We start from the raw sequence: 24,884 nt of genomic DNA, 5'->3' as shown, positions 1-24,884 counted from the left end.
AAGAGAAAATCAAGCTCTAAATCCTTAACTAGTTCATAGAAGGTGATTGTTTTTGCTTCTACTTGATGTTGTGGTGAATTTGGTCTTGAAGCAAGTTATGTGGGTTGAAATTCTTCAAGTTATAAGGTATGTTCTTCATTCTATCTCTTATGTTGAGTTGACTTGGAGATTTAGTAAGTCTTAAAAGTGAAGAGAATCATGGTAGAGAGGTCATAAGGTGTTGAGTTGTAGTTGTTGGCTATGGACTGATTTTGAATTGAAGTTTTGGACTGATTTGAGTTTAGTTTGAATGTAATCTCTTGTATATGGCATTTTTTATGTTTTTATTGATGTTTTGGGAGTTTTTTAAAGAATTGGGTGGAAGTAGATTAAATAGGGGAAATGTTGTCCAAATTCCGTTAGCTCACCTATTAGTTAATATTGACCTTAAAAGTATTTCAACAACTTATGTTAGCGCAAATTATCTTGAACGTAGATTTGCAAGCTTGGGAATATAGACGTTGAGTGGTTAAGAAGACGACGAGGTATGTTAAGGCTGTCCTTTCCTTTCTTTTGGCATGATCATATTGATATGAAATATACGAATGATATCCATAACGACTCTACTCTTAGAAATATTAGAAGCTTATGTTATTGATCCTCTTATTATATCATTGATCTTGTCTCATGGTTATTGATCTTGTTTATGATTGTTGATCTCATATTATGGTCATTGATTCCTCAAGGTGAGATATATCGACGATGATAGTTCCATAATGGTAATCGGAGGTATACCGACCTTACGTCACTCCGATAGAGTCAAAACATTTCTTTGAGCTCTCATATATATATATATATATATATATATATATATATATATATATATATATATATATATATATATATATATATATATATATATATATATATATATATATATTTTTTTTAGGACACCGTGTTGCGCTATAATTTGTCCGGGCACGGCACCTATTGTGCACACCACTACAGTTGGGCACGGTATGATGATGATAGCCCCAAGAGTGGCTAATGATGATGATGCAACCCCATAGTGTGGCTTATATGTATGTAAAATGTTTTTTTTTTTTTAAAAGGTGAGCATGCATCTCATCCGCCTTTAGAGGCATTCAGATGTACAGGTTGTTTCTTTTTTACCTCATGTTACTTTCATATCTTTATTATATCGTTCTTCATGCCTTACATACTCAGTAGATTATTTGTACAGACATCCTTGTATTTGTGGACGCTACGTTCTTGCCTGCAGGTAGACTGGGAGACGGTTTAGACCATTAGGCTTCCTTCTCAGCGCTTGTACTAGAGCACTCCACTTGTTCCGGAGTTACAGTCTAGCTTGGTATGATTCTTTTATGTATATTTGGGGTATAGCGGGGTCCGATCCCGTCCTTATTATGTTATACACTCCTGTAGAGGCTCGTAGACAGATATGCATAGTTAGATGTCCTATGGTCTTCTCGGCCCATATTTTGTTGTACCATTAGCCTTGTCAGCTTGTATATTTTGGGTTCAGCTTGGTGACGTTTATATGTATATATCCTTTGGGCTTGTGTCCCTTCCAGCTTATGATATCTATTAGTTAGCATTATGGCCCACACTCAGGTATGACTATGTGATGTATGTATGTTCGGTGGTGCCCGGTAGGTTAGATCTATGTGCCCGTCATAGCCCTCTAGGTTGGTCGTAACTGTTCCAACAGGAATAAGTGACCCTAAGGCTCATGGCTGAGGAACCAACAGAGCTCTAGAGGTAAATCAACCCGGAATTCGAAGAACAGGTTGAAAGAGAGGAGGTAACACCACCCCCAGAGGAGGTCCAGAACAAGGACCCGATAGACAAAGACCATTCTAACCGTTCGGTAGAAAGTGGGGAGAGGCGTCCTGAAGGACGCTCCTCCAAAAAAAGGAAAAGGCCCCTTCATCCTAGGGTGGAAGGAATGTACAAAGAGAAATCACCCGTCGGACATAAATCTAGCAGCAAATACGAGTTGAATAACACCATGATAGAGCGCATGGGAAATCTCATAAGTATCGTGGCTGGGGGAACACCAGCTAAATGCCCTACAGATTACCCGGAGGTTATTAAGGCACCCGGGACTCCCGAGGTAGGCGCGGAGCAGAGGTAACTGGAGCCAGACAAGCAGAATGTAGAATTAGCGAGGATCGCCAAGTTAGAAAAAGAGCTCCATGATCAGATGAGCCAAAATACCTGTGGTTCCCCCTGTCTTGAAAGGGGCAGGAGTGAGTAAATATGGAAAGATTCCGTATAAATCGAGTGCGGTTCCCGAGCTCATCCTGAAGAAGTTCAAAATGCCGGATATACCCAAATATGAAAAAATCACATATCCGGAGGAGCACATAATGATCTTCGAAGCGGCCATTACACTACACGACCTCAAGCAACACGAGATTTAATCAGTCATGCTGAAAAAGTTCTAGCACACGCTCGTTAATGGGGCGCTTTCTTGGTATAATATTTTGTCTAAAAATTCTATTGACTCTTTTGGTGCTTTTGTAGATACGTTCAGAAAAGCTCATACCAGGGCTCAAAGAGTCGAGACCCACAAAGAGGACATCTTTGCCATAAAATAGAGGAATGATGACATGCTCCGCAACTACGTGGAAAGATTCCAATGGGAGAGGATGTTGTTGCCCGCTATACCGGAAGATTGGGCTGATGTGGCATTCGCAGATGGTTTGAAAGTCAATGGTTCAGAGGCATCGAGAAAACTAAAGAAAAGCTTGAGGGCATTCCCCGCCAAATCTTGGAACAAAATGAATAAAATATAAACTGCCAAGATGAGAATAGAGGACGACCTTAGAACCGGCCCCCGGGCGGACATGAGAAATAAGCCACAAGAGAGGCCTGTGAATGTCCTCCTCACAAGACAAAGGAACCCGAGAGAGTGGTACCAACCGTACGCAACTCGCCTCCCTCCAAGGGGCGATGCAGGAATCTGATGACCACGATATGATTATGGCCAACCCAGGAAAGAAAAGGAGATGCCGTTAAGAAAGCCATCAAATAATTTGGGCCCCCCGAGTGTGGCGTCATATAATTTCAATGTGGAAGCTGGGGAAATAGTCATGGCCATGAAAAAGATGAAGGAAGCAAGGGTTCCGATAGCAATGCGGTCTAACCCAAATAGACGCAATGTGGAATTGTGCTGTGAGTTCCACACCCTTTCGAGAAATTCAATCAAAGATTGTAAGCACCTGCGTTATGCGGTAGCGGACTTATTACTTAGGGGACACTTAAAGGAATTTGTAAGCACTTGGTTCAAATACACTCGGGAGAAAGAAATTGGGACTCCGCATAAACAACGGATGCCTCCTGGCATGATCAATATGATTTTCGAGGGGAAGACTGTCGGAGTGATAGCCCAAGATCCTGATGATAAGGAGCCCTGTCTTTCCAGAAAAAGATGGAGGGACCACCAGAAGATAGCGTTACGTTCGGGGCTGCTGAGGAAAGAAACGTCAGTGGTCCACACACCGATGTACTGGTAATATCCCTCTAAATCTCTAATTTTAATATTAAGCGTGTGCTTGTCGATCCAAGTAGCGTTGTGAACGTAGTCCAACTCCGAGTTCTCAAGGAAATACAGTTGATAGAGCAAGTGGTCCTGGTGGTTAAGGTCCTGACCAGATTCAATTTATCAAGTGAGACCACACGAGGGTAGATCAAGCTAGTTACACATGTGGAGGGGGTCTCTTCAAAGGCTTTGTTTGACATCTTGGAAAGAGACAAGCCTTACAATCTAGTGATAGGGAGACCATGGTTGCATAACATGAAGGTAGTCCCGTCTACTTTCCATCAAGTCATGAAATTTCCCACCTTTTGGGGGATAGCTAAAGTCCAGGGGGACCCTGGAGCCAAGCCATGGAAACACAGACCTGGCACTTGCTAGAGATGAACAAAGGACGACGAATGTTAGCAATTACAGAACACTGACCTCGGGGCCCAGCCCATGGCCGGACATGGAGAAGGAGCAGAACAGGTTAAAGGCCCATCCAGTAAAGGTTCATAAGAGAGAACACTGAGAGGGTTTGTTACGCCAGAAGAGGCAGACGTGGGGAGTATTACGCCTGAACATCTCGAACTCACTGCGTGCTAACCAGACCTTACGGAGGAACATGCATACCTGGGCTCGGGCTTGGAACCAGAGTTCTGGGGGAAACTGCGTAAGTTTTTAACACATAACTTGAATAGCTTCACATGGTCAAGTTTAGATATTGCAGGCGTCCCTCCGGAATCGGCCATCCATAAGCTAAGCATGAGTCCTGACTGTCAGCCGATTAAGCAGAAAAGTCACCCGATGTCGGCGGAGCGTAGTCAATTCTCTAAAGAGGAGGTGGCCCACCTCATTGAGTGCGAAGCGATGAGAGAGGTGAAATACCCAGATTGGCTGGCTAATGTCGTGGTACTCCGTAAAAATCCTTATGGCTTTCAAATGTATATAGATTTGAAAGATTTAAATAAAGCATGCTTGAGGAACTCGTACCCTATGCCCCACCTCGATCAGGTGGTCGATTCAGTGGCCAGGCACGAGTTGCTCGGCTTTCTGGATGTGTTATTAGGGTTTGACCAATTTTAGTTAGACCCTGCGGACCAGGAAAAGACTTCATTTATCACGGAGCACGGGACTTACTACTATAATGTCATGCCTTTTAGCTTGAAAAATTGGGGGGGGGGGGGTCACTTTTCATCGACCAACCCGTCAGATGTTTCAGCATCAGATAGGCCGGAGTGTTAAAATTTATTTGGATGACATAATTGTTAAATCCTTGGGAACAGAGGAACACATAAGACATTTGCAGGAAGCATTGATATTCTTCGTGCCCATAACCTGAAGCTGAACCAAGAAAAATGTTATACCTCGCATTTTGTACATTTGGATATTCCGAGTTGATGGCGGGAAGTTGAGGATAAGGTTATAAATTTTTTTAGAATGTACAAGTTGAGTATTCATCTTTTATTGGTATGAAGAATTAAGGGTAAATTTGGAATAGGGAAAAATGGGAGGCTAAGAGTTGGGGAAAATAATTTCATGAAACGGCCAAAAGGCCAAGGTGGCCATGGACCCCACCTATATTTTGGCCACTTGCTTTAAGCCATAAAAGGAGACATGTGTTCATTATATTGTGAGAGATATATATATAGGTCAAGGGATGACCAAGTCAATAATTAGTCATCTTTTATGACTAAAGGAAATTTCTAGAAAATGGAAGAAAATTGGAGAAAAATTGGAAGAAAATAGAGTGCACATGACCAACCATGTGCCATGGATGTATATATATATAAGTGTGGGGATAAAATAAGAAACAACTCATCATTCAAACTTGGGAAATTTCAAGAAATATGGAGAAAAAGAAGAAGGAGAGAACGGCCAAAGGGGGGCTGGCCGAACTGCCCCTTTGAAGTTGATCATGGAAAAATTATTTTTCTTCTAGTTTTCTACTAATTGGAAGGCCCTCTACGACGTGGGATAGTTGTTGGAGCAAATCAATCGTTCGTTGTGGCCTTGAATAATTCTAGCCGTGGAAAACATGGATCGAAGAAGGTAAGATTCGATCCTTATTTTTATATGTTATGCATGGGTTGTGGATGTTGTGGAGTATGGAAATGAATGGAATTCATGAAAATATGGTGCTGTGTGTGTGGCCGTGTATGTATGGTTAGTGTAGAAGTGAAGAACTAAGTTATGTAGCATGTTTAGATTGTTGTTGTTGTGGATTTATGACGAACAAATGGAGAATTAATGCATTAAGTGGAAGGTAAAGTCGTGTGTGGGCCGTTTGGAAGCTATTGTAATTTTAATATGCTTTCTTGAATTTATGGAAATAATGTTGGAGACGTGTGGATCATTGAAGAAGTTAATGAACTTGGAAGGAAGAAAATGTGTTGTGTTGTGTTCTTGAACTTGGAGGTTTCGGGTTTTATTATGTAGTGCATGGGCTGATTTGAATAACTTATGGATTGTCCGAAGTGTTCTTGAACTCTTGTTAGAATGCGTTTGGAATTGCTTATTGATATTGCTATTATGATTGTTGGTATTGTGTTGAAGATTTGGCCGAGTTGAATTATCGGGGTTGGTGAATATATATAAATGCTGCCGAAATTTTTGTAGATAAAGTGACGGCTTGGAATTGGGTTCTTTAATGCTTATGGCTAATGTTGGGTGTCCAATGACATTATTGTAGATCGTGAGAAGCCGAGGCGTAAGTTTGGATTAGCTTAGAGGGCGGCCAAGGTATGTAAAGCTTGACCCTTCTTTCTTTGGCATGTCTTAGTACACGTAGGCTATGATATGATCCCCGAGGTAACTCTACTCCTACGATCCGAGCACGTCTGTGAGTCTTAGTTGCTTCTTGATATCCGTATTCGTAATATGGTTAAATTGTGGTCCTTATGCCTTTTGTATGATTATATATGAACATGCATAGAAAGATTTTGTTCGTAAAAGGGACGGTAACTACGAACGTCCGTAACTTCCATAGGAAGGCTCGGATCGCTTCGATATGTCCGTAGGAGGTTTTGTAGCGTATGATGATCTTAACCTCCACGGGCGGGCCCGGATCGGTTAGGTACTTGTCCGTGGGCCCGCAAGACGTTCCTTTGTATAGTTCTAGCGGCTTGTTAAAAGAACTTAATATGGTTAATAACCCGACTTCCGAATATGATTACTCACTTATCTGTAAGTGCGAAATGAGAAATCGTATGTATATGATTTTTGATAAGTAACTAAGATGGCTAGAGTTCTATTTGACAAGTCCCGAGTAACATTCGAAAGAAAGCTGGATTTGACTATGACTACGGCTTGGTCTTTAAATGATAGTACGTTTTGATTGTTGTATGGAATCTATGTAAATGTACGAAATGAGAATTCGTATGCATATGATTTGGATACGTAACCATGATTGATAGAGTTTTATTTGATATGGTTCCGAGTAATGTCCCGGAAGAGATTTGAATTGACTAATGCCATTGGCTTGTAAATGATAATTTGTTTGGTTATTACATTAAGTCCGTATAAATATTGTGAGTTGCATATAGATCCCACGATTACGCTCGTGCATATTATTGTTACTTCCTTCGCCGAGTCATGGGCCAGTTTTATCGTGCGCACAATCCGAAGTATGATGAGCTTCCGAAGTATGATGAGCGTCTGACATGATATGATATGATGAGTTTCTGATATATGATATGATACGAAGTATGATGAGCTTCTGATATGATATGATATGATGTTATGATGTGTGACGGAGATATGAAAACTTCCGAAGTATGATGAGCGGTGGCGCCCAAGGCAGGAGGGGCGACCACATTCCGTCCGCCGGGTCCTATTACGGACCGCATAGGGCATGTGATATGATAATCTGATGATCTGATGACATGATGATTTGATAATGTGGTGACCTGATGATTTAATAAATCTGTTCTGATGATACGGCAATATGATGATTCTGTTTAATCTGATGATATGATAATATGATGATTACGTACGATGTGATGATATGATAATACGATGATTACGTTTATCGAGTCCCTGTTTGGAGGGCCGGACACGTTACGTGTTATATATATATACGTATTCGAAATATGATGTCGTTGGTTTCGGAGCCGGTGGTGGGGCAAACCCAATGGTGGGGCAAACCTAGTGGCGAGGCAAAATTTCGCGCTGGTTTAGGCGAATCCCACATCGGTTAATGTCAGCTACTATGATATGTTCTATTCTATATACATATGAGATGATGTTTTTCAAAAGGAAGCTAAGTATTTTGAGCATTCGATTATTATATCTGTCTCTCTTCTTATGCACTATTTGTATTACGGATGCATGTACTTCGGTATTCGACTATTATGCACATTTTCTGTACTCCTCATTTCGGTTATGATCTCGTTTCCTGTATTCCATGCTTTACATACTCAGTACATATTCCGTACTGACCCCCTTTCTTCGGGGGCTGCGTTTCATGCCGCGCAGGTACACCCAGACGAGCTAAAGACATTAGTAGAAGACGTTCCAGCGGGATTGGCGAGCTCCATTTCTTCCGGAGTACTGCCGAGTCAGAATGTTTATGTTATGAAAGTTTGTTCTATGTAGAGACTTTGCAGACAGAGTCCTGTGTATAGTGTGTCAGTTATGTAAGCGGCTCTATAAGCCGATGTACTGTTATGCATTATATTACGGTGTATTATATGATTCAGATTTTTATTCGGTTTGAGAAAGACGGAAAGGCATCTTTGTTTTCGAAAAAAAAAATTCATTACATGTTTGTGTTATAGCTAAGGGCCCAGTACGATTACGAGTATTACGAGAGTTAGCGGGTTCGCCCGGCCCTAGGTAAGGGTCGGGTGCCCATCACACCCTATCGGATTAAAGGGTGTGACAAATTAGTATCGAGCGGTTCGTCTAGGGGTTGTCTGCAAAGTCGTGTCCGGTAGAGTCCTGTTTATAGTGTGAAGCCGGCCACATTTATAAACAGGAGGCTACGGGGCATCTAGGATGGTTACTCTTCTTTCACTTCTTAGATCGTGCCATAGAGCCAAGTCATAGGAAATGAGATATCTTATGCTAACCTTTGGTTTCAGCAGGAGAATGGCATTGACAGAAGAAGGTGATTAGCGATATGGGAAGCTATAAAGCACGCAGGTAAGTAAAGGTACGAAAGATATATGTTGAGTATGGTATTGATATACGATTGAAATGCGAAGTTGAAAACTGAAAGAAAAAGTAAAGAGGAAAGTGTAACAAGTACAGTTGAGTTGGACGTATGAGGTAAGTTAGTTGTTTTCAGACTTTTATGAATATTGAGAGCCCTGTGCGGCTGTGACACGATACGATATGATATGATGTATGTGATGATGGCCACAGTGAGGCAACATTGGTATTTCTGCGCGGAGTTTTAGGATAGTAAGGAATACAGAGGAAACTCTGCTGAAATTTTTCTGGAAATAATACGAGAATGAGATATAAGTTTGAAATGCATTTTGAAAAAGTTGGGTTAATAGTAACGATGGGGGTTAGCTGAGCTGTGGGTACGGCTGCCCTTTTGGAATAAGTTAATTGTGGAGTTGGCGATAATAGTAAATAGGAGGTCAATGAAGATATTGTAATAAGGAATTTGGAACGGATTTGTGATACCAAAAGACGATTTAGGAAGAATTTGTAGGTTTGGGCGGTGAGATATTAAGGTAGAAATGAATCGATAAGTAGGAGAAAAATACGATGAGATTATAGTTAAAGGAAGTGATGACATGATTAAGACAAGGGGTATGAAAAAAAAAAGGGGGAAAAAAAAGAAGAAGAAGAATTGTGACGAATAGGGATGTATTAATAAGACAGCTGCCGGGATGTGTTGCGAGGGCGTTTTGGGAATATGTAAGATTTTGACTTACTTAATAATACGTGCAGAAGGTCGTGCGGTGAGGTGGACGCGATCGTACCAGCATTAAGACACCCGATGTTATTAAAGTTTCAAGGTTAAGCGTCTTTGGAGCGAGAGGAATTTCGGGATGGGTGACCCCGCCGGAAGTTTTACGAAAATTCTTACCAATTCGAGATAAGAGAGGAAATGAGAAGTTAGATTAATCTAGAAAAAATAGGAATACGCGGAGCGGGCGGGAACTATAAGAAATCGTGTGGGACGGGCGGATTAGGTCGGTAAAAGAGAAAGGGAGCTAATAGAAGAAGAAGATAAGAAGGAAGCGAGAACAACAGTGTAGTAATAGGATATGACGTGTGCAACTAAGGACACGAGTACCATAAATGACGGGACTGTGAGAGCTCAAGTTATAGAAAGATGGAAACAAAGCGAGAGCGAATGTTAGAAAATAGACTGGGATGATACGGATGAATGCGAGTGAATAGAGTATGTTTTGAAAAAAGAGAGAGAGGACTATGTAGAGAAGTGTGTTACGAAAGTGACACGGAGGTAGCATAAGATCCCTCGTGTGCGAGAATAAGGGATAGGCATAAGCGGGAGAAATGATAAGGGAAATACATTCGAGATAAGTTGAGATAAAGATAACATTTCAAGAGAGGACTGCGGAGGCTTACCGTCGGAATAAAAGTGCTATCTAATTGAGATTGGAAATAAGGACATGAGGCGAAGTATAAACGGATAATGGTATAAGTACACCCAAAAGGGAGAGCGGAGAGAGAAATGTAAGGATGAGATAGAAATAGTTGATACGGTAATGTGTTCGATATGGACTCTGGCTACAAATGAGACCCTTTGCAAGTGAGTTAGTAGGATTGGGACAACCGAAGCGGGTAAGTGGATAAAAGTCGAGGATAATATTTAAGGTAGTGTGAGAAGTTTTGCACAGACTTTGAACGACACGACGCCAGAAAGTGGACGTGTGTGAAGAAAAAGAGTATGATAAGAGAATGGTATTGGATAGCTTAAGAGATAGTATGAAGGATGGCAATAGCTATGAAAAGGGAGCTCTCTAGAGGTGCTTATGAGACCCGTAAGACTAATTGAACATTCGAGGACGAATGTTCTAAAGGGGGAAGGATGTTATACCTCGCATTTTGTACATTTGGATATTCCGAGTTGATGGCGGGAAGTTGAGGATAAGGTTATAAATTTTTTTAGAATGTACAAGTTGAGTATTCATCTTTTATTGGTATGAAGAATTAAGGGTAAATTTGGAATAGGGAAAAATTGGAGGCTAAGAGTTGGGGAAAATAATTTCATGAAATGGCCAAAAGGCCAAGGTGGCCGTGGACCCCCACCTATATTTTGGCCACTTGCTTTAAGCCATAAAAGGAGACATGTGTTCATTATATTGTGAGATATATATATATATATAGGTTAAGGGATGACCAAGTCAATAATTAGTCATCTTTTATGACTAAAGGAAATTTCTAGAAAATGGAAGAAAATTGGAGAAAAATTGGAAGAAAATAGAGTGCACATGACCAACCATGTGCCATGGATGTATATATATATATATATATAAGTGTGGGGCTAAAATAAGAAACAACTCATCATTCAAACTTGGGAAATTTCAAGAAATATGGAGAAAAAGAAGAAGGAGAGAACGGCCAAGAGGGCCGCAGGCACTTTGAAGTTGATCATGGAAAAATTATTTTTCTTCTAGTTTTCTACTAATTGGAAAGCCCTCTACGACGTGGGATAGTTGTTGGAGCAAATCAATCGTTCGTTGTGGCCTTGAATAATTCTAGCCGTGGAAAACATGGATGGAAGAAGGTAAGATTCGATCCTTATTTTTATATGTTATGCATGGGTTGTGGATGTTGTGGAGTATGAAAATGAATGGGATTCATGATAATGTGGTGTTGTGTGTGTGTGTGGCCGTGTATGTATGGTTAGTGTAGAAGTGAAGAACTAAGTTATGTAGCATGTTTAGATTGTTGTTGTTGTGGATTTATGACGAACAAATGGAGAATTAATGCATTAAGTGGAAGGTAAAGTCGTGTGTGGGCCGTTTGGAAGCTATTGTAATTTTAATATGCTTTCTTGAATTTATGGAAATAATTTTGGAGACGTGCAGATCATTGAAGAAGTTAATGAACTTGGAAGGAAGAAAATGTGTTGTGTTGTGTTCTTGAACTTGGAGGTTTCGGGTTTTATTATGTAGTGCATGGGCTGATTTGAATAACTTATGGATTGTCCGAAGTGTTCTTGAACTCTTGTTAGAATGCGTTTGGAATTGCTTATTGATATTGCTATTATGATTGTTGGTATTGTGTTGAAGATTTGGGGCCGAGTTGAATTCTCGGGGTTGGTGAATATATGGGGAAATCTTTATTGAAATTTTTGTAGATAAAGTGACGGCTTGGAATTGGGTTCTTTAATGCTTATGGCTAATGTTGGGTGTCCAATGACATTATTGTAGATCGTGAGAAGGCCGAGGCGTAAGTTTGGATTAACTTAGAGGGCGGCCAAGGTATGTAAAGCTTGACCCTTCTTTCTTTGGCATGTCTTAGTACACGTAGGCTATGATATGATCCCCGAGGTAACTCTACTCCTACGATCCGAGCACGTCTATATATGAACATGCATAGAAAGATGAGTATTCATCTATATATGAACATGCATAGAAAGATTTTGTTCGTAAAAGGACGGTAACTACGAACGTCCGTAACTTCCATAGGAAGGCTCGGATCTCTTCGATATGTCGTAGCAGGAGGTTTTGTAGCGTATGATGATCTTAACCTCCACGGGCGAACTCGGATCGGTTAGGTACTTGTCCGTGGGCCCGCAAGACGTTCACTTTGTATAGTTAGCCTTGACTTGTTAAAAGAACTTAATATGGTTAATAACTCGACTTCCGAATATGATTACTCACTTATCTGTTAAGTACGAAATGAGAAATCGTATGTATATGATTTTGATAAGTAACTAAGATGGCTAGAGTTCTATTTGTGATAAGTCCCGAAGTAACTTGTTCAGAAAGAAGCGGATTTGACTATGACTACGCTTGGTCTTTAAATGATAGTCTGTTTTGATTGTTGTATTGAATCTATGTAAATGTACGAAATGAGAATTCGTATGCATATGATTTGGATACGTAACCATGATTGGTAGAGTTTTATTTGATATGGTTCCAAGTAATATCCGGAAGAGATTTGAATTGACTAATGCCATTGGCTTGTAAATGATAATTTGTTTGGTTATTCGTTAAGTACGTATAAATGTTGTGGAGTTGCATATAGATCCCACGATTCGCACGCGTGCATATTATTGTTACTTCCTTCGGCAAGTCCGGGCCGGTTTTATCGTCTTGTATCCGAAGTATGATGATCGTCGACATGATATGATATGATGAGTTTTACATATATGATATGATGCGAAGTATGATGAGATTCGATATGATATGATATGATGTTATGATGTGTGACGAATACGGAGATATGGAAAACTTTCGAAGTATGATGGTAGCCGGCACCGAGCGGGAGGGGGCGACCACGTTCCGTCCCGCAGTCTATTACTGACCGTGTAGGGTATGTGATATGATAATGGCGATGATCATTGACATGATGATTTGATAATGTGGTGACGATGATTTAATAAATCGTTCGATGATACGGCAATATGATGATTCGCTTAATCGATATATGATAATATGATGATTCTGTCTGATGTGATGATATGATAATCTGATGATTGTTTATCGAGTCCTCGGCTGGAGAAGTACGACACGTTACGTGTTATATATATACGTATTCGAAAATATGATACGTGGTTTCGGAGAGAGGGTGGTAGGCAAACCCAAATGGTGGGGCAAACCAGTGGCGAGGCAAAATTCATGCTTGGTTTAGGCGAATCCACATTGGTTTAGGCGAATCCCAGCGTCGGTTAATGTCGGCCTACTATGATATGTTCTATCTATATACATATGAGACGAAATGTTTTTTCAAAGAGCTAAGTATTTTGGAGCATTCGATTATTATATAATCTTATAACACTTCTTATGCACTATTTGTATTACGGATGCATGTACTTCGGTATTAAACTATTATGCACATTTTCTCGTACTCATCATTTCGGTTATGATCTTGTTTCCGTATTCCATGCTTTACATACTCGGTATATATTAAAATGTAACCCCTTTTCTTGGGGGTCGTATTTCATGCCGCGAGTACACCCGCATCGCAGCTAAAGACATTAGTAGAAGACGCTCGTAGGATTGGCGAGCTCGATTCTTAGAATCTTTGCTGAAATCAATGTTTATGTTATGAAAGTTTGTTCTATGTAGAGACTTTGCGACGACGAGTCCCTGTGTATAGTGTGTCGGCTTGTGTGTCGGCTCTATAAGCCGATGTACTGTTATGCATTATATTACAGGTATTATATGATTACAGATTTTTTATTCGGTTTGAGAAAGACGGAAAGGCATCTTTGTTTCCAAAAAAAAAAAATTTCATTACATGTTTGTGTTATAGCTAAGGGCCCAGTACGATTACGAGTATTACGAGAGTTAGCGGGTTCGCTCGGCCCTAGGTAAGGGTCGGGTGCCCATCACACCCTATCAGATTAAGGGTGTGACAAAAAATATGTCTTTGGAGTGGGGTCCAATAAATATTTGGGGTTCATCATGTTGAACAGAGGCATTGAGGTCAACCCGGATCACATTCGGGCCATCAAACAATGCGGACATCCTTGATAGAGCCAAAAAAGTACAGCAGTTAGTGGGGAGAGCGGCTTTGTTAGGAAGATTCATATCACGGTCGTCCGAGCGGTGCCAGAAGTTCTTTAATGTGTTAAAAAAGAAAAAAGATTTTGAATGGACCTCGGAATGTCAGCAGGCTTTGAGGGATTTGAAACAATACCTATCAAACCTGCCCCTGCTTGCGAGATCGGAGGAAGGAGAACCCCTACTGGTCTATTTGGCTATTTCAAAAACTGCAGTAAGTTCTGCGCTCATCCACGAAGAAAAAGGCACGCAGCCCCCTGTTTATTACATCAGTAAAGCCCTATCTGAGGCCGAGCCCCGCACCTCGAAAAGCCTGCCCTCGCCCTGCGGCCCGAAAACTAAGGCCATACTTCCAATGCCATCGGATCTACGTGATAACTACTTTTTCTTTAGGAAACATCTTGCACAAACTCGAGCTTTCGGGCAAGTTAGTAGGTTGGTCAATTGAAATATGCTCATATGGTATCACTTATCGATCCAGAATTGCCATCAAGTCGCAAGACATAGCGAATTTTATCGCTGACTATAGTCCGGGCATGATGCCCTATGCCCAAAAGGAAGCAATTCAGGAATCCGAGCTCGGCCCGTGGAATTGGTCCTGTATATCTATGGGGCCATAAACGCAAGAGGGAAGGGGCTGGGAATTGTCTTGACCGCCCTTTCAGGGGCCACGGTCGGGCAAGCCATTAAATGTTTACCTTTAACTAACAATGAGGCCGGTTATGAGGCCGTGATTGCAGGATTAGAATTGGCTCGAGGGCTAGGGGCTGAAAATGTGAAATTAAAAAGCGATTTTTAGCTGATCGTAAGCCAGATCCTCGGCCAATACAAAGCCAAACATGGGCGGATGCAGGAGTATTTAAACCGAGTTGTGACGCTATTTTCCCGCTTCTGACACGGAAAGCGACTCAAATCTCTCTAGAAATCAACGCACAAGCAGATGCCTAGGCAAACATGGGGTTTTCGACCAATACGACGGAGGCAGGGATGAATTCTATAGTTCACCTATTGCACTCCATCCTAGACTCGGGCTTACACGAGGTAAACACCACCAGCTTGACATGGGACTGGCGGAATGACATCGTGAATTACTTACATAACGGTACTCTCTCCGACAATACTAAAGCCGCACGAGCTATGCGAGTCAAGGTCATGCGATACTGTATGGATAAGAGGGAGTTATACCGTAGGTCGTACCTCGGACCCTTAGCCAAATATTTGGGCTGACGGAAGCGGAATATGTGATGAAAGAAGTACACAAGGGAAGTTGCGGGGATCATTCCAGATCTGAGTCTTTGGTGCGGAAGATAGTTAGAGCTGGGTACTACTGGTCATGAATTGATGAAGATGCTAAAGCTTTCGTTAAACAAGTGTTAGTGGCATTCTCCTATGTTACACTGGCCTGCAGAATTTCTCCATTCGGTAACGGCCCTATGGCCCTTCTTAAAGTAAGGGATGGATATCATAGGACCGGTGCCGGGGGTAGTGGGAAACGTCAGGTTCTTGCTGGTAATGACAGATTATTTTTCAAAAAGGGTAGAGGCAAAGGCATATAAAAAGATCCAAGAAAATGAGGTAATAGATTTTATTTGGGACCATATCATATGCAAGTTCAGGGTGCCAAGGGAAATCACATGCAATAATGGTCCTCAGTTCGTGGGGGAAAAGATCACCGAGTTCCTAGAGAGGTTGAAGATCAAGCGTATAGCCTCCTCCCCGTACCACCCATGCGCGAATGGTCAGGCAAAATCCACCAACAAGATCTTGGTCCAGAACATCAAGAAGAAACTGAAAGATGCCAAAGGAAGGTGGCCAGAGGAATTGCTCGGAGTGTTATGGGCATACAGGACCACAGCTAAAACCAGCATCGAGGAAACTCCGTTCTTCGTGGTGTATGGGGCAGAAGCCCTAATACCCATAGAAATTGGAGAGCCTAGCATCAGGTACACCCATACTACGAAGGAGTCCAACCAGGAAGTAATGGCAATTAATCTAGATATGTTAGAAGAGCACAGGGAGAAGGCGCTCATAAGAATGGTGGCACAAAAGCAGAGGGTCGAAAGATATTTTAACAGAAAGACGAATTTGAAAGACTTCAAGGGTGGTGATTATGTCCTACGACCTAGGATGTCTATGCAGGCAAGCTAGGGCCTAACTAGGAAGGCCCGTACCAAATAATAGGGATTGCGGGCAAGGGATCCTATCGAATCAAGGACGAGCATGGAAAGAATTCAAAAATACTGGAACGTCAGCACCCTCAAGAGATTTTATCTCTAGAAAAGGCTTCAGTTATGTTCTCGGAATATTTATCTTGCATTAACTTGCTTCTTCTCCTTGACAGGGACTGCCCCTAGAAGGACATGTTACAATTCAACCCGGGATGCGCGTTGCACTCTTTTCCTTAACCGAGGTTTTGTCCCAAATGGGTTTTACCAGTAAGGTTTTTAACGAGGCAACTTTTCAAAAGTGCATCGTACTTAGCTGATGAAGGGATACAATCGGAGGAAAATAGCAAGACTTCTAAAACAGATTTTCCTGAAGACACGCACAAAAATGGGGACTGACGGTGAGCAGCAGGTCCACCTTGCCTTCTTTCTCTTTATATATTTTTCAGGAACTCTGTAAAAGCCCTAAAAAGGATCATGTATTGATGGGATGGCCAGCTCATTCCAGGTTCAGGAATGGAATAAGAATCCTCTCTTATTTCTTAGTTATTGTCATCAAAAGCAACATAAGAAAACGTTCGGGCCAAAACCAAATTCGAAAGCCTCACGGCCCCACAAAATCGCTTCTAACACACGACATGGCCATGGAGCCTCCGAGCTGCAGGTTCCATGAACCTTTGTGCTATTAAATGGGGTTGAGACATCTTCCCCATCAGCACTAAAAATTGAGGGCCCTCTTTCATTGAGATTGAATAATTAGATCCCTAGTATCGTGAAAGCATTTCCGAAAGTGATATTCCCAGATTGGGTTGGAAATGATGACCTCAAATACAAAATGCAAAAACAACATAAGTGTGCACCAGTCATCATATCTTAACATAAACAACTAACACTCGAATATTAGCATAGTTTCAGTGGACAGGCATAGCGGTCATGCCCTGACAGTTAAGTGCAAAAATAAAAATCCAATAGGTCATTTTATGATCACAATTGTTGCAAAAAACTAAGTGCATGTCAAAGCGCAGGAACAAAAACTCAAGGTTGAAAGCAAGCTACTAGTTTTCATTAAATGAGGAGATAAGAGAGCGCGAAGGCTCGTACAAAAAAATACTTGAGGACACGCATAGAGATCCCAAAAGGAAGCTTAAAACCAGAGTTGATAGGGCACACAAGCCGGAAATATCCATCAAACATAAATTGTGTGCAAGCCAGAATAAAAAATAAAAGTATTCATAAGGGGCACGCTGGCCCGTAGCAAATTCGCAAAGTCAAAGTTAGTTATCCTCCCAAGGCATGCAAAAGAAGGCCTCCAAACCAATGTCCAAAGGCTCAAGACTTACAAAGGTAAGCCAGGGCTGGAGCATCTTTACTGCCCGAAGAGCCAGCAGAGGTATCAAAAGAAGGGGACGTTTCATCACGAAGACCATCCATATCGGCCTCGGTTGCAACCAAATCCACCTCTGCGTCTATTAGGGCGAAGGAGACATTAATCTATCCTTCCTCGATACCTTGCAAAACCTCATGCTAGGTGTGAAGGACGGAAAAATCCTGAAGCAAGGTGGCCCTTCGTCGTTCGGCCTCTCGGCGAAGCACCAGGCGCTAGTTCCGTACTCTGAGCCTGGCACGGGAATTTTTAAGGGCTCGTCTCCACCGCGAGAAGCATCAAGCTCGGCCTCCGCTAGATCTAACCTCTCCCATAGCAACTGGCGAGCTGTAGTCATGACCTGAAAGGTGTTCTCCCGAGCTGCCAAAGATTGCTTGGCCTTTTCCTACTGAAGCTCCAAGGTGGTCCTCAGGGCTTAAAGACCCTTTATTCTCTATCCGGAGCTAGACAAGATCATCTTGAAGGCGCTGGTTCTGCTCCGTCAGTTTCTCCAAATCACGAGAGGAAGAAGGAGGCATGCCCTTGAAATGCTAGAGGGCAGAAGAAGCAGTAGTCGGACCCTGGAAAAAGACAAACAAACAAACTTAATACATGCGTTCACTGCAGAACAACTGATAAGGAATAAATGATTCACATTTCCTGAAGGAAAATACCCGCAAGATAGGTCAGGGAAGCCTCCAAACCAAGGACCGAACTAGTAGCAGGAGGAGGTGGAATGGGAGGGCAAATTCCCGCATTTCAAAGGGGGGCACGCCACCACCCACGCTCCTAGGGTGGCCTTCACCGACTCCCAGCCTCGCAACAGCCTCGGTGGAAGGGACCCTCGTACTTCCGACCTTAGCAGCCTCTTCATCATATTCCCCCACATGGACCATCCTATGCATTTCCTCCCTCGGGTACTCACTGAGTCGGCGACACGTTCTTACTCGTGAACCAATACCCCCAAAGGAAGACGCCCTGGTAACGTCTGGAAGAACACGTTTCTGCTGCCTCCTCAGAGATACGCGCCCGGGCCTCTTCATGGGAAGGCACCTTCCGGGCTGAAGCCCCTCGAGTGGGAAGACCTGGAAAATACGAAAGAGATCAGAGTAATACCTCAAGATTTAAGCAACAAGAATGAGGGTAAGAAAGAGGCACTAAACATGGTTTTTGCCTTTCCACCGATTAGCGGATATACCTCTCCAGGTCCGTTCAACATCTCTGGAGGCGTGGAGCATGCCCATCACCCAATTAAAAATATCAGGCAAGGGTTCAGGTACAACTGGCGCTGCTAGAAGAGCATGGAAGATAAAATTAGAAGGAGCACACAAGAAAGGATAAACAGAAAATACATGAAGAAAAGAGAGCGGATACTCACGAGTGTTGTTCCACAGCTCCAAAAGAGGGCCATGGACAGGGTCGTGAAGGTGGCTAGTACGGATTATCATGAACCGATTACACCACCCTCAGTTGTGATCATTCTCAGCACTAGTAATGAGGCCTCAAATGCCTCGAAAAACATGGATTATCATTCCCCCATGAAGTACTCGGGGGGAGTAGAGGTGGATCAGGTGATTTAGAGTAAACGGAAGGTTAGCAAGGTACACCTCTTTGTGTGCCGTACGCGTGACTATTCTCTAAGTCAAGGGGGCCAAGATTTCCAGGACAAATTTTGTATCGGCGACGGAAGGCCTTGATAACTTTGTGGATTGAGAGGTCAAACCCGATGATAAATGGGTAAGTATAGATCATAGATATGCCCGGGATGTATTGAGTGATACTTGCATTGACAAGAGGGCAGAATACATCAGCCTCAGGTCCCCATCGACAGTCGATATGGACTTAGGGGATGGTGGAGTCATTGATCAGAGAAGTAATGCCTTCCACAATTTCGTACTGAAGGTCGGCGCGGAAATCACTCTCGAAATTAAAGTTGGAGGGGATGATGTCAGACGCAAAGGAACCAAGGTTTATTATTCGGGTGACTGAAGAAGATGAGAATTGATAGCGGATGAATACTACCAAAGTAGCTCCTAACTGTTCTCGCATGCTTGCAAGAGTAAGGTCAAATGATGAAGATGTCAATGTAGATGTGGACCATGAAGACATTATAAGAAAGGAGGTCAAGAGGGTCAGGAACTGGGTTTGCATAAAAATATAAAGAGTGAGAGTGAGGATGGTGAAATATAAGCAAGGTCATCCATTTAAATAGCCAGCGGAAGAAATCATTAGCCTTGGAAAGCAAAGCGGCATGCCCTGTCAGTGAATGTCAATCGGTGTTTCTGGAAGAGCGTCGCCGAATGAGTGACTGAATGCATTAAATGTTGACCTGACGAAGCGTATGATCGTGGAAAAAGAGGCAATGTTTCGATCCCCACAAAAAGTTTTGAGAACATACAAGCTCTTCCACTTCCCGGGCTCATGCTATGAAGAGCTCGGAAGGGGACTATTTGTATGGGGGTAAGAGCGCATCCGAGCCCCGTCATGAGACTGGATACCCATCAGGACTATGGGACCTATCCAGATGGTTCCCATTCTCACCAACCCGCGTTACATCAACAGCCCTCGATCAGAGCGTCGCTACAAGCATACACGTTAGGGTGGCAGAAAAGTCAAATCACCTGTACTGTGGGGTTTGGAAAGTCTCACTTTGGCTTATTTAAGGAAGCTTGAGATAGAATGTCATGCCCCGAACCCAACCGTGGAAGTAACAGGCATCCGATACTATGGATAACACCGAAAGCACCTTATGAATGAATAAACATCTAATCCTTTCTGTTAAACAACCTATCTTAATAAGTACGAAAACAATTCATTAATAAATTTGATAGAAGAATAATCATACTTAGAGATAATTCAGCAGAAGTCAAATCAAATACTTAGTTAAAAAAACGTGGCAAAATGCCCCAACGAGTCATACGAGACTCCAACACAATACCCACAATCTGACAACTATCTATGGAACTTCTAGGATAATGAATAAATGTCTAAATCATCGAGATGCATCCCGGAAACTAAAATACGAAAAGTAAAGATAGAATGGTGCCCCACGAACAATCACGTGGGCTCACCAAATAGTCTCGAAAGAAGCAAGTTCTCCTAAGTCGTAGGCGTATCATGAACCTGCTCATCTACGTTACCTGACACACCATCAAAAACAATAATGGTATGCCTGAGTATTGGGTACTCAGTGAGTGCCTCCGGGATAATAAATATGTAAAATAAAATAATATAATATAAGGCAGTGAAACAATGTAAGTAAAACAGTTCAAAATCTAGAGATAAAACCATTCACCAAGCTTAGAGAAACCAATATTAGAAACCATTAAGAGAGAGTTAAATCACTTTCAATCCATTATGCAAATTATCAAGATTAAGTCCTCCATTTATGAACTTAAGATCAACATCGAGTCACTCTCGAACAATAACAATAATACCTGTAGGCCAAGTCAATGAAACGAAGGGATGACCATTAAGGTTCCCTAAAACCGCATAGAAGCACCACATCGGGGTTGTCACCCTCGATGGCTATCCTTCCTCCCGAATAGCTAGGCAAACCCACATCGGAGTTATGAACCCTCTGTTACACCTCAGAAATTTCTGTGTTGATTGAGTCGTAAACAAACAAATGTGAGTCCAGGGAGCCTAAGATACCCCTATAAGGTTAAGGAAGACTTTTAACAATTGTTAAACAAGTATTTAAAGGTTCTGAGATCAAGCGAATCAAATAAATTAAGTTTGTCAAAACTTTGAAAAAAACTGGCAGAATTCTGGACAGGATTTTTGGTCCAACTTGAGGGACGTATATCTCATAGAATATAAGGAATAATGGAATGCATAGCCAATGAAAATTGAAGTTCAGGAAGTTATCTTTCCAATGCAATTTACAGATTGCAATTTTCAGAAATACAGTGAAAGTTATTGTCTGTATAAAATTTTACGATTTGAATTACTGACCGTAATTTGAATTACGGCCAGTAATTTGTGGCTGTAAAAATTGAGGCGGTGAGTTTCCAGAATTATATAATTATGATCCCCTCTTAGTTTTATTTCAGTTTAACATAACCCCAAGTCCTAGAAACCTCTCCAAACATATTCCAACATATTTCGAAGCCTAAATCAAAGATCAAAGTGAAGATTAATGTGGTTAGGGTTTCCAAGTGAGGTCTACACTTGTCTCCTCTTCTTGAAGGTGCTTGGATGAGTATTTTTAAGGTGAAGTAACCTTCGAATTGAAGTGTTCTAGAATTTTGAGATAATATTTCATCTTAGTTCCATGCTTATGAGTTTATTTGGTAATTATGTTAAGATTTGAGGAGAAGAAATTAGAGGAAAAGTTTAAATATGAATTTGAGGATATTTTGAGTTGTAAATTAACTTGAGCTATAATTATTAGTACGTTATGAGTATAATCCTGTTAAGAGGGATAATAATGATGATGAGGAAGTGTTGTATACAAGTATAGAAGGGATTGTGTTGAAGTTGTTATGGATTGATTATGAAAAGAAGTTTTGGATTGATTTGAGTCCAATTTGAATAAAAATCTCTTGTCTATGGTATTGTCGATGGTGTTATTGTTGTTTGGGAGTTGTTTTGGAATTTGGTGGAAGTAAGTGATATAAGGGATATGCTGCCCAAATTTCGTCAGCTCACCTAATAGTCTAGTTTGATCTTATAAGCGTTCCAATGACTTACCCTTAGTGCGAATCATCTTGAATGTAGATTACAAGCTCAGGAGGATAGGCGCTAGATAAGTTAAGGAGACAACAAGGTATGTTAATGCTAACCCTTTCTTTCTTAAGGCATGATTCCTTATTGTGAACCAACACACGATATCCATAATATTCTTATTCCTAAAAACGCTAGAAGCCCATGATTCTCAACGTTCTTATGATACTATTGATAAATGTTCTTCACGATGATGATGATTCCATTTCTAGAGATACCAAAGTTTATAGTTCTTGATGTTCTCATGATATTATTGAGCATGTTGCATGATTATTAATCTTGTGCATTGTTGTTGATCTCATCTTATGATAATTGTTCCTTCAAGGTGAGATATAGTGATGATGATGATTCCATAATGACATCGGAGGTCACCGACCTTAAATCACTCCGATAGATTTATAGCTTTTATTTGCGCTCTCATACATGCTTTATATATATATGTATGTATTTTCTCACACCGAGTCGCGCTATAGTCGGTCGGGTACGACACGTAGATGTGCACACCATTGAAGTGGGTACGTTATGATGTTACCCCGGACGCAGGATGATATGATATATTAATCTCATGTTTCTTCCATATTTTCATTATGTTGTTATTCATGCCTTAAATACTCGGTACATTATTCGTACTGTCGCCCTTTTGTTTGTGGATGCTGCATTCATGCCCGCAGGTAGGTAGGGAGACGGATCAGATCCCTAGGTGCTTCATCTGCGACTATACAGGAGCGCTCCATTTGTTCTGGCGCTATAGTTCAGCTGGTACTTTTCTTCTGTGTATATATGGGCATGGAGGGGTCCTGTCCTCATGACAAAAGTGGTATCAAAGCAGTTCGTCCTAGGGTTTGCCTATGAGCCGTGTCCAATAGAGTCTTGTTTATCGGTGTGAAGTGCGCCACACTTATAAACAGGAGGCTGTAGGGCATTTAGGATGGTTACCCTTCTTTGCATCCTAGATCGTGCTAGGGTGTAAATTTTCAACCCTGACCTTTGTTGTTTTACAGTTTGACAACTTCTTCAGAAATGACTACAGGAGATTCAAGGATTGTAATTATGACAGGGGAAGGATTAAGTTACTCATTAGAGGGGGACCCAAGTTAGGATGTACCCTCAATTAAGACGAACCCATCTGAGATTATATCTTCTATGAAAAAAGACCCGTTGAAGGTTCAGGATGAATCAGCGCTACAGGTCTTATTGACTTTGGTAACTGCAGAGGAGCCAGGAAAAGCTCTGATGTTGCCAGTATCACCTTTGGCCAGAGCTGGGCAAGGAAGGGAAAGGCCAGTACTGGGAGTTGAACCTCAACCTTCGGATTCTGGTAGACCAGCGGAGAGTGCAGGGCCTTCTGAGAAATCGAGGAGTTTGCAGCTTGAGGACCCTATTAACCAAGACTAAAATAAAGGTGGTGGTCAGACCGGACAGATTTGTATAATAGGTACATTTGTAGAAGTTCCGGGTAGCGGTAAGCGACCGATAGAGAGACAACAGGAAGAAGAATTTTTTCAGCCCATGTTAGAGCAATTCGTGCCAGATCAGGGTTCTAGAGTAGAGCCATGGGAAGTCTCACATCCATCAAAATTTTAGGACCAAAGCAACCAAGGATGAAAGTTATATTTATCACTTTGATAAAGTGTTAAAATAAAGCCAGTATGATTTTGAAATGTTTTATGTTATACAACAACGGTAAGTCATAATGCCCTAACGATTATATTAAAGAAAGGAGAAAGAGTAATATTAAAGAGGAACCTTGAGTGGAATTTGTGCTCATACGACAGGTTAAGAGTGCGACTGGTAACATGGCAATGGTATGATTAAACAGGAGAGGTATGTATATGACATAGTTGATGAAGAAATTATACCTACTGTATTACGACTAATGGGTGTCAAGAGGAATCCGTAAGATATGAATGACTTGTAAGTAAGAGGAGATAGTACAGTATGAGGGGATGCGTGATGACGTTAGGCGCAATTAGTGTTGTATTAATATTTAAACACCCTTGAGAGAGGTATCGATATATTATATGCAATTCTGTTAAGATAACTTTTGAAGCATTACTGAAAAGACTTAAAAAGGAGAGAAGTTCTAATGAAAATTTTCAGTTAGACGATAGCAAACGACTGTGTTTATATTGTGAGTGGTTTGGAATCTTAGAAGTGTTTTATTAATGAGACATCGATATGATTAGAGGGGAGCTGTAACTTTCCCTCAAGAGAAGACGTGGAAAGGATACATATGTATTTAAATATGACTTTTGAGTGTAAATATGCTAACGATTTATGAGCAAAAAGAGATAAAGTAGGAATTATGTAAACGGAAAAGAGTATCAGTTATAAGGATGATGAAGCTTAGTGCCTAAAGGGGATAGGATACAAAATGTAAGATTCGCCAAGGATAGTTATTGTTTTGAATGTTAAAAAGGGATATGATTGGTTAGAAGAGG

At 41.4% G+C, this 24,884-nt stretch overlaps 1 protein-coding gene across 1 annotated transcript; it reads left to right on the top strand.

Moving 5' to 3' along the window:
* The first annotated feature begins 15,699 nt into the window (after window positions 1–15,699).
* LOC132048949 (uncharacterized) lies at window positions 15,700–18,262 on the top strand. The gene is made up of 3 exons (XM_059439629.1): window positions 15,700–16,326; window positions 16,529–16,627; window positions 18,131–18,262. Exons 1-3 carry the CDS (start codon window positions 15,700–15,702, stop codon window positions 18,260–18,262), a joined length of 858 nt encoding a protein of 285 aa, XP_059295612.1.
* Window positions 18,263–24,884: the final 6,622 nt, after the last annotated feature.

The sequence above is a fragment of the Lycium ferocissimum genome, chromosome 3 (assembly GCF_029784015.1).
Source record: "Lycium ferocissimum isolate CSIRO_LF1 chromosome 3, AGI_CSIRO_Lferr_CH_V1, whole genome shotgun sequence".
Lineage (NCBI taxonomy): Eukaryota > Viridiplantae > Streptophyta > Magnoliopsida > Solanales > Solanaceae > Lycium > Lycium ferocissimum.
The sequence above is the reverse complement of the archived record's forward strand: the minus strand, read 5'-3'. Positions and strand labels throughout refer to the sequence as shown.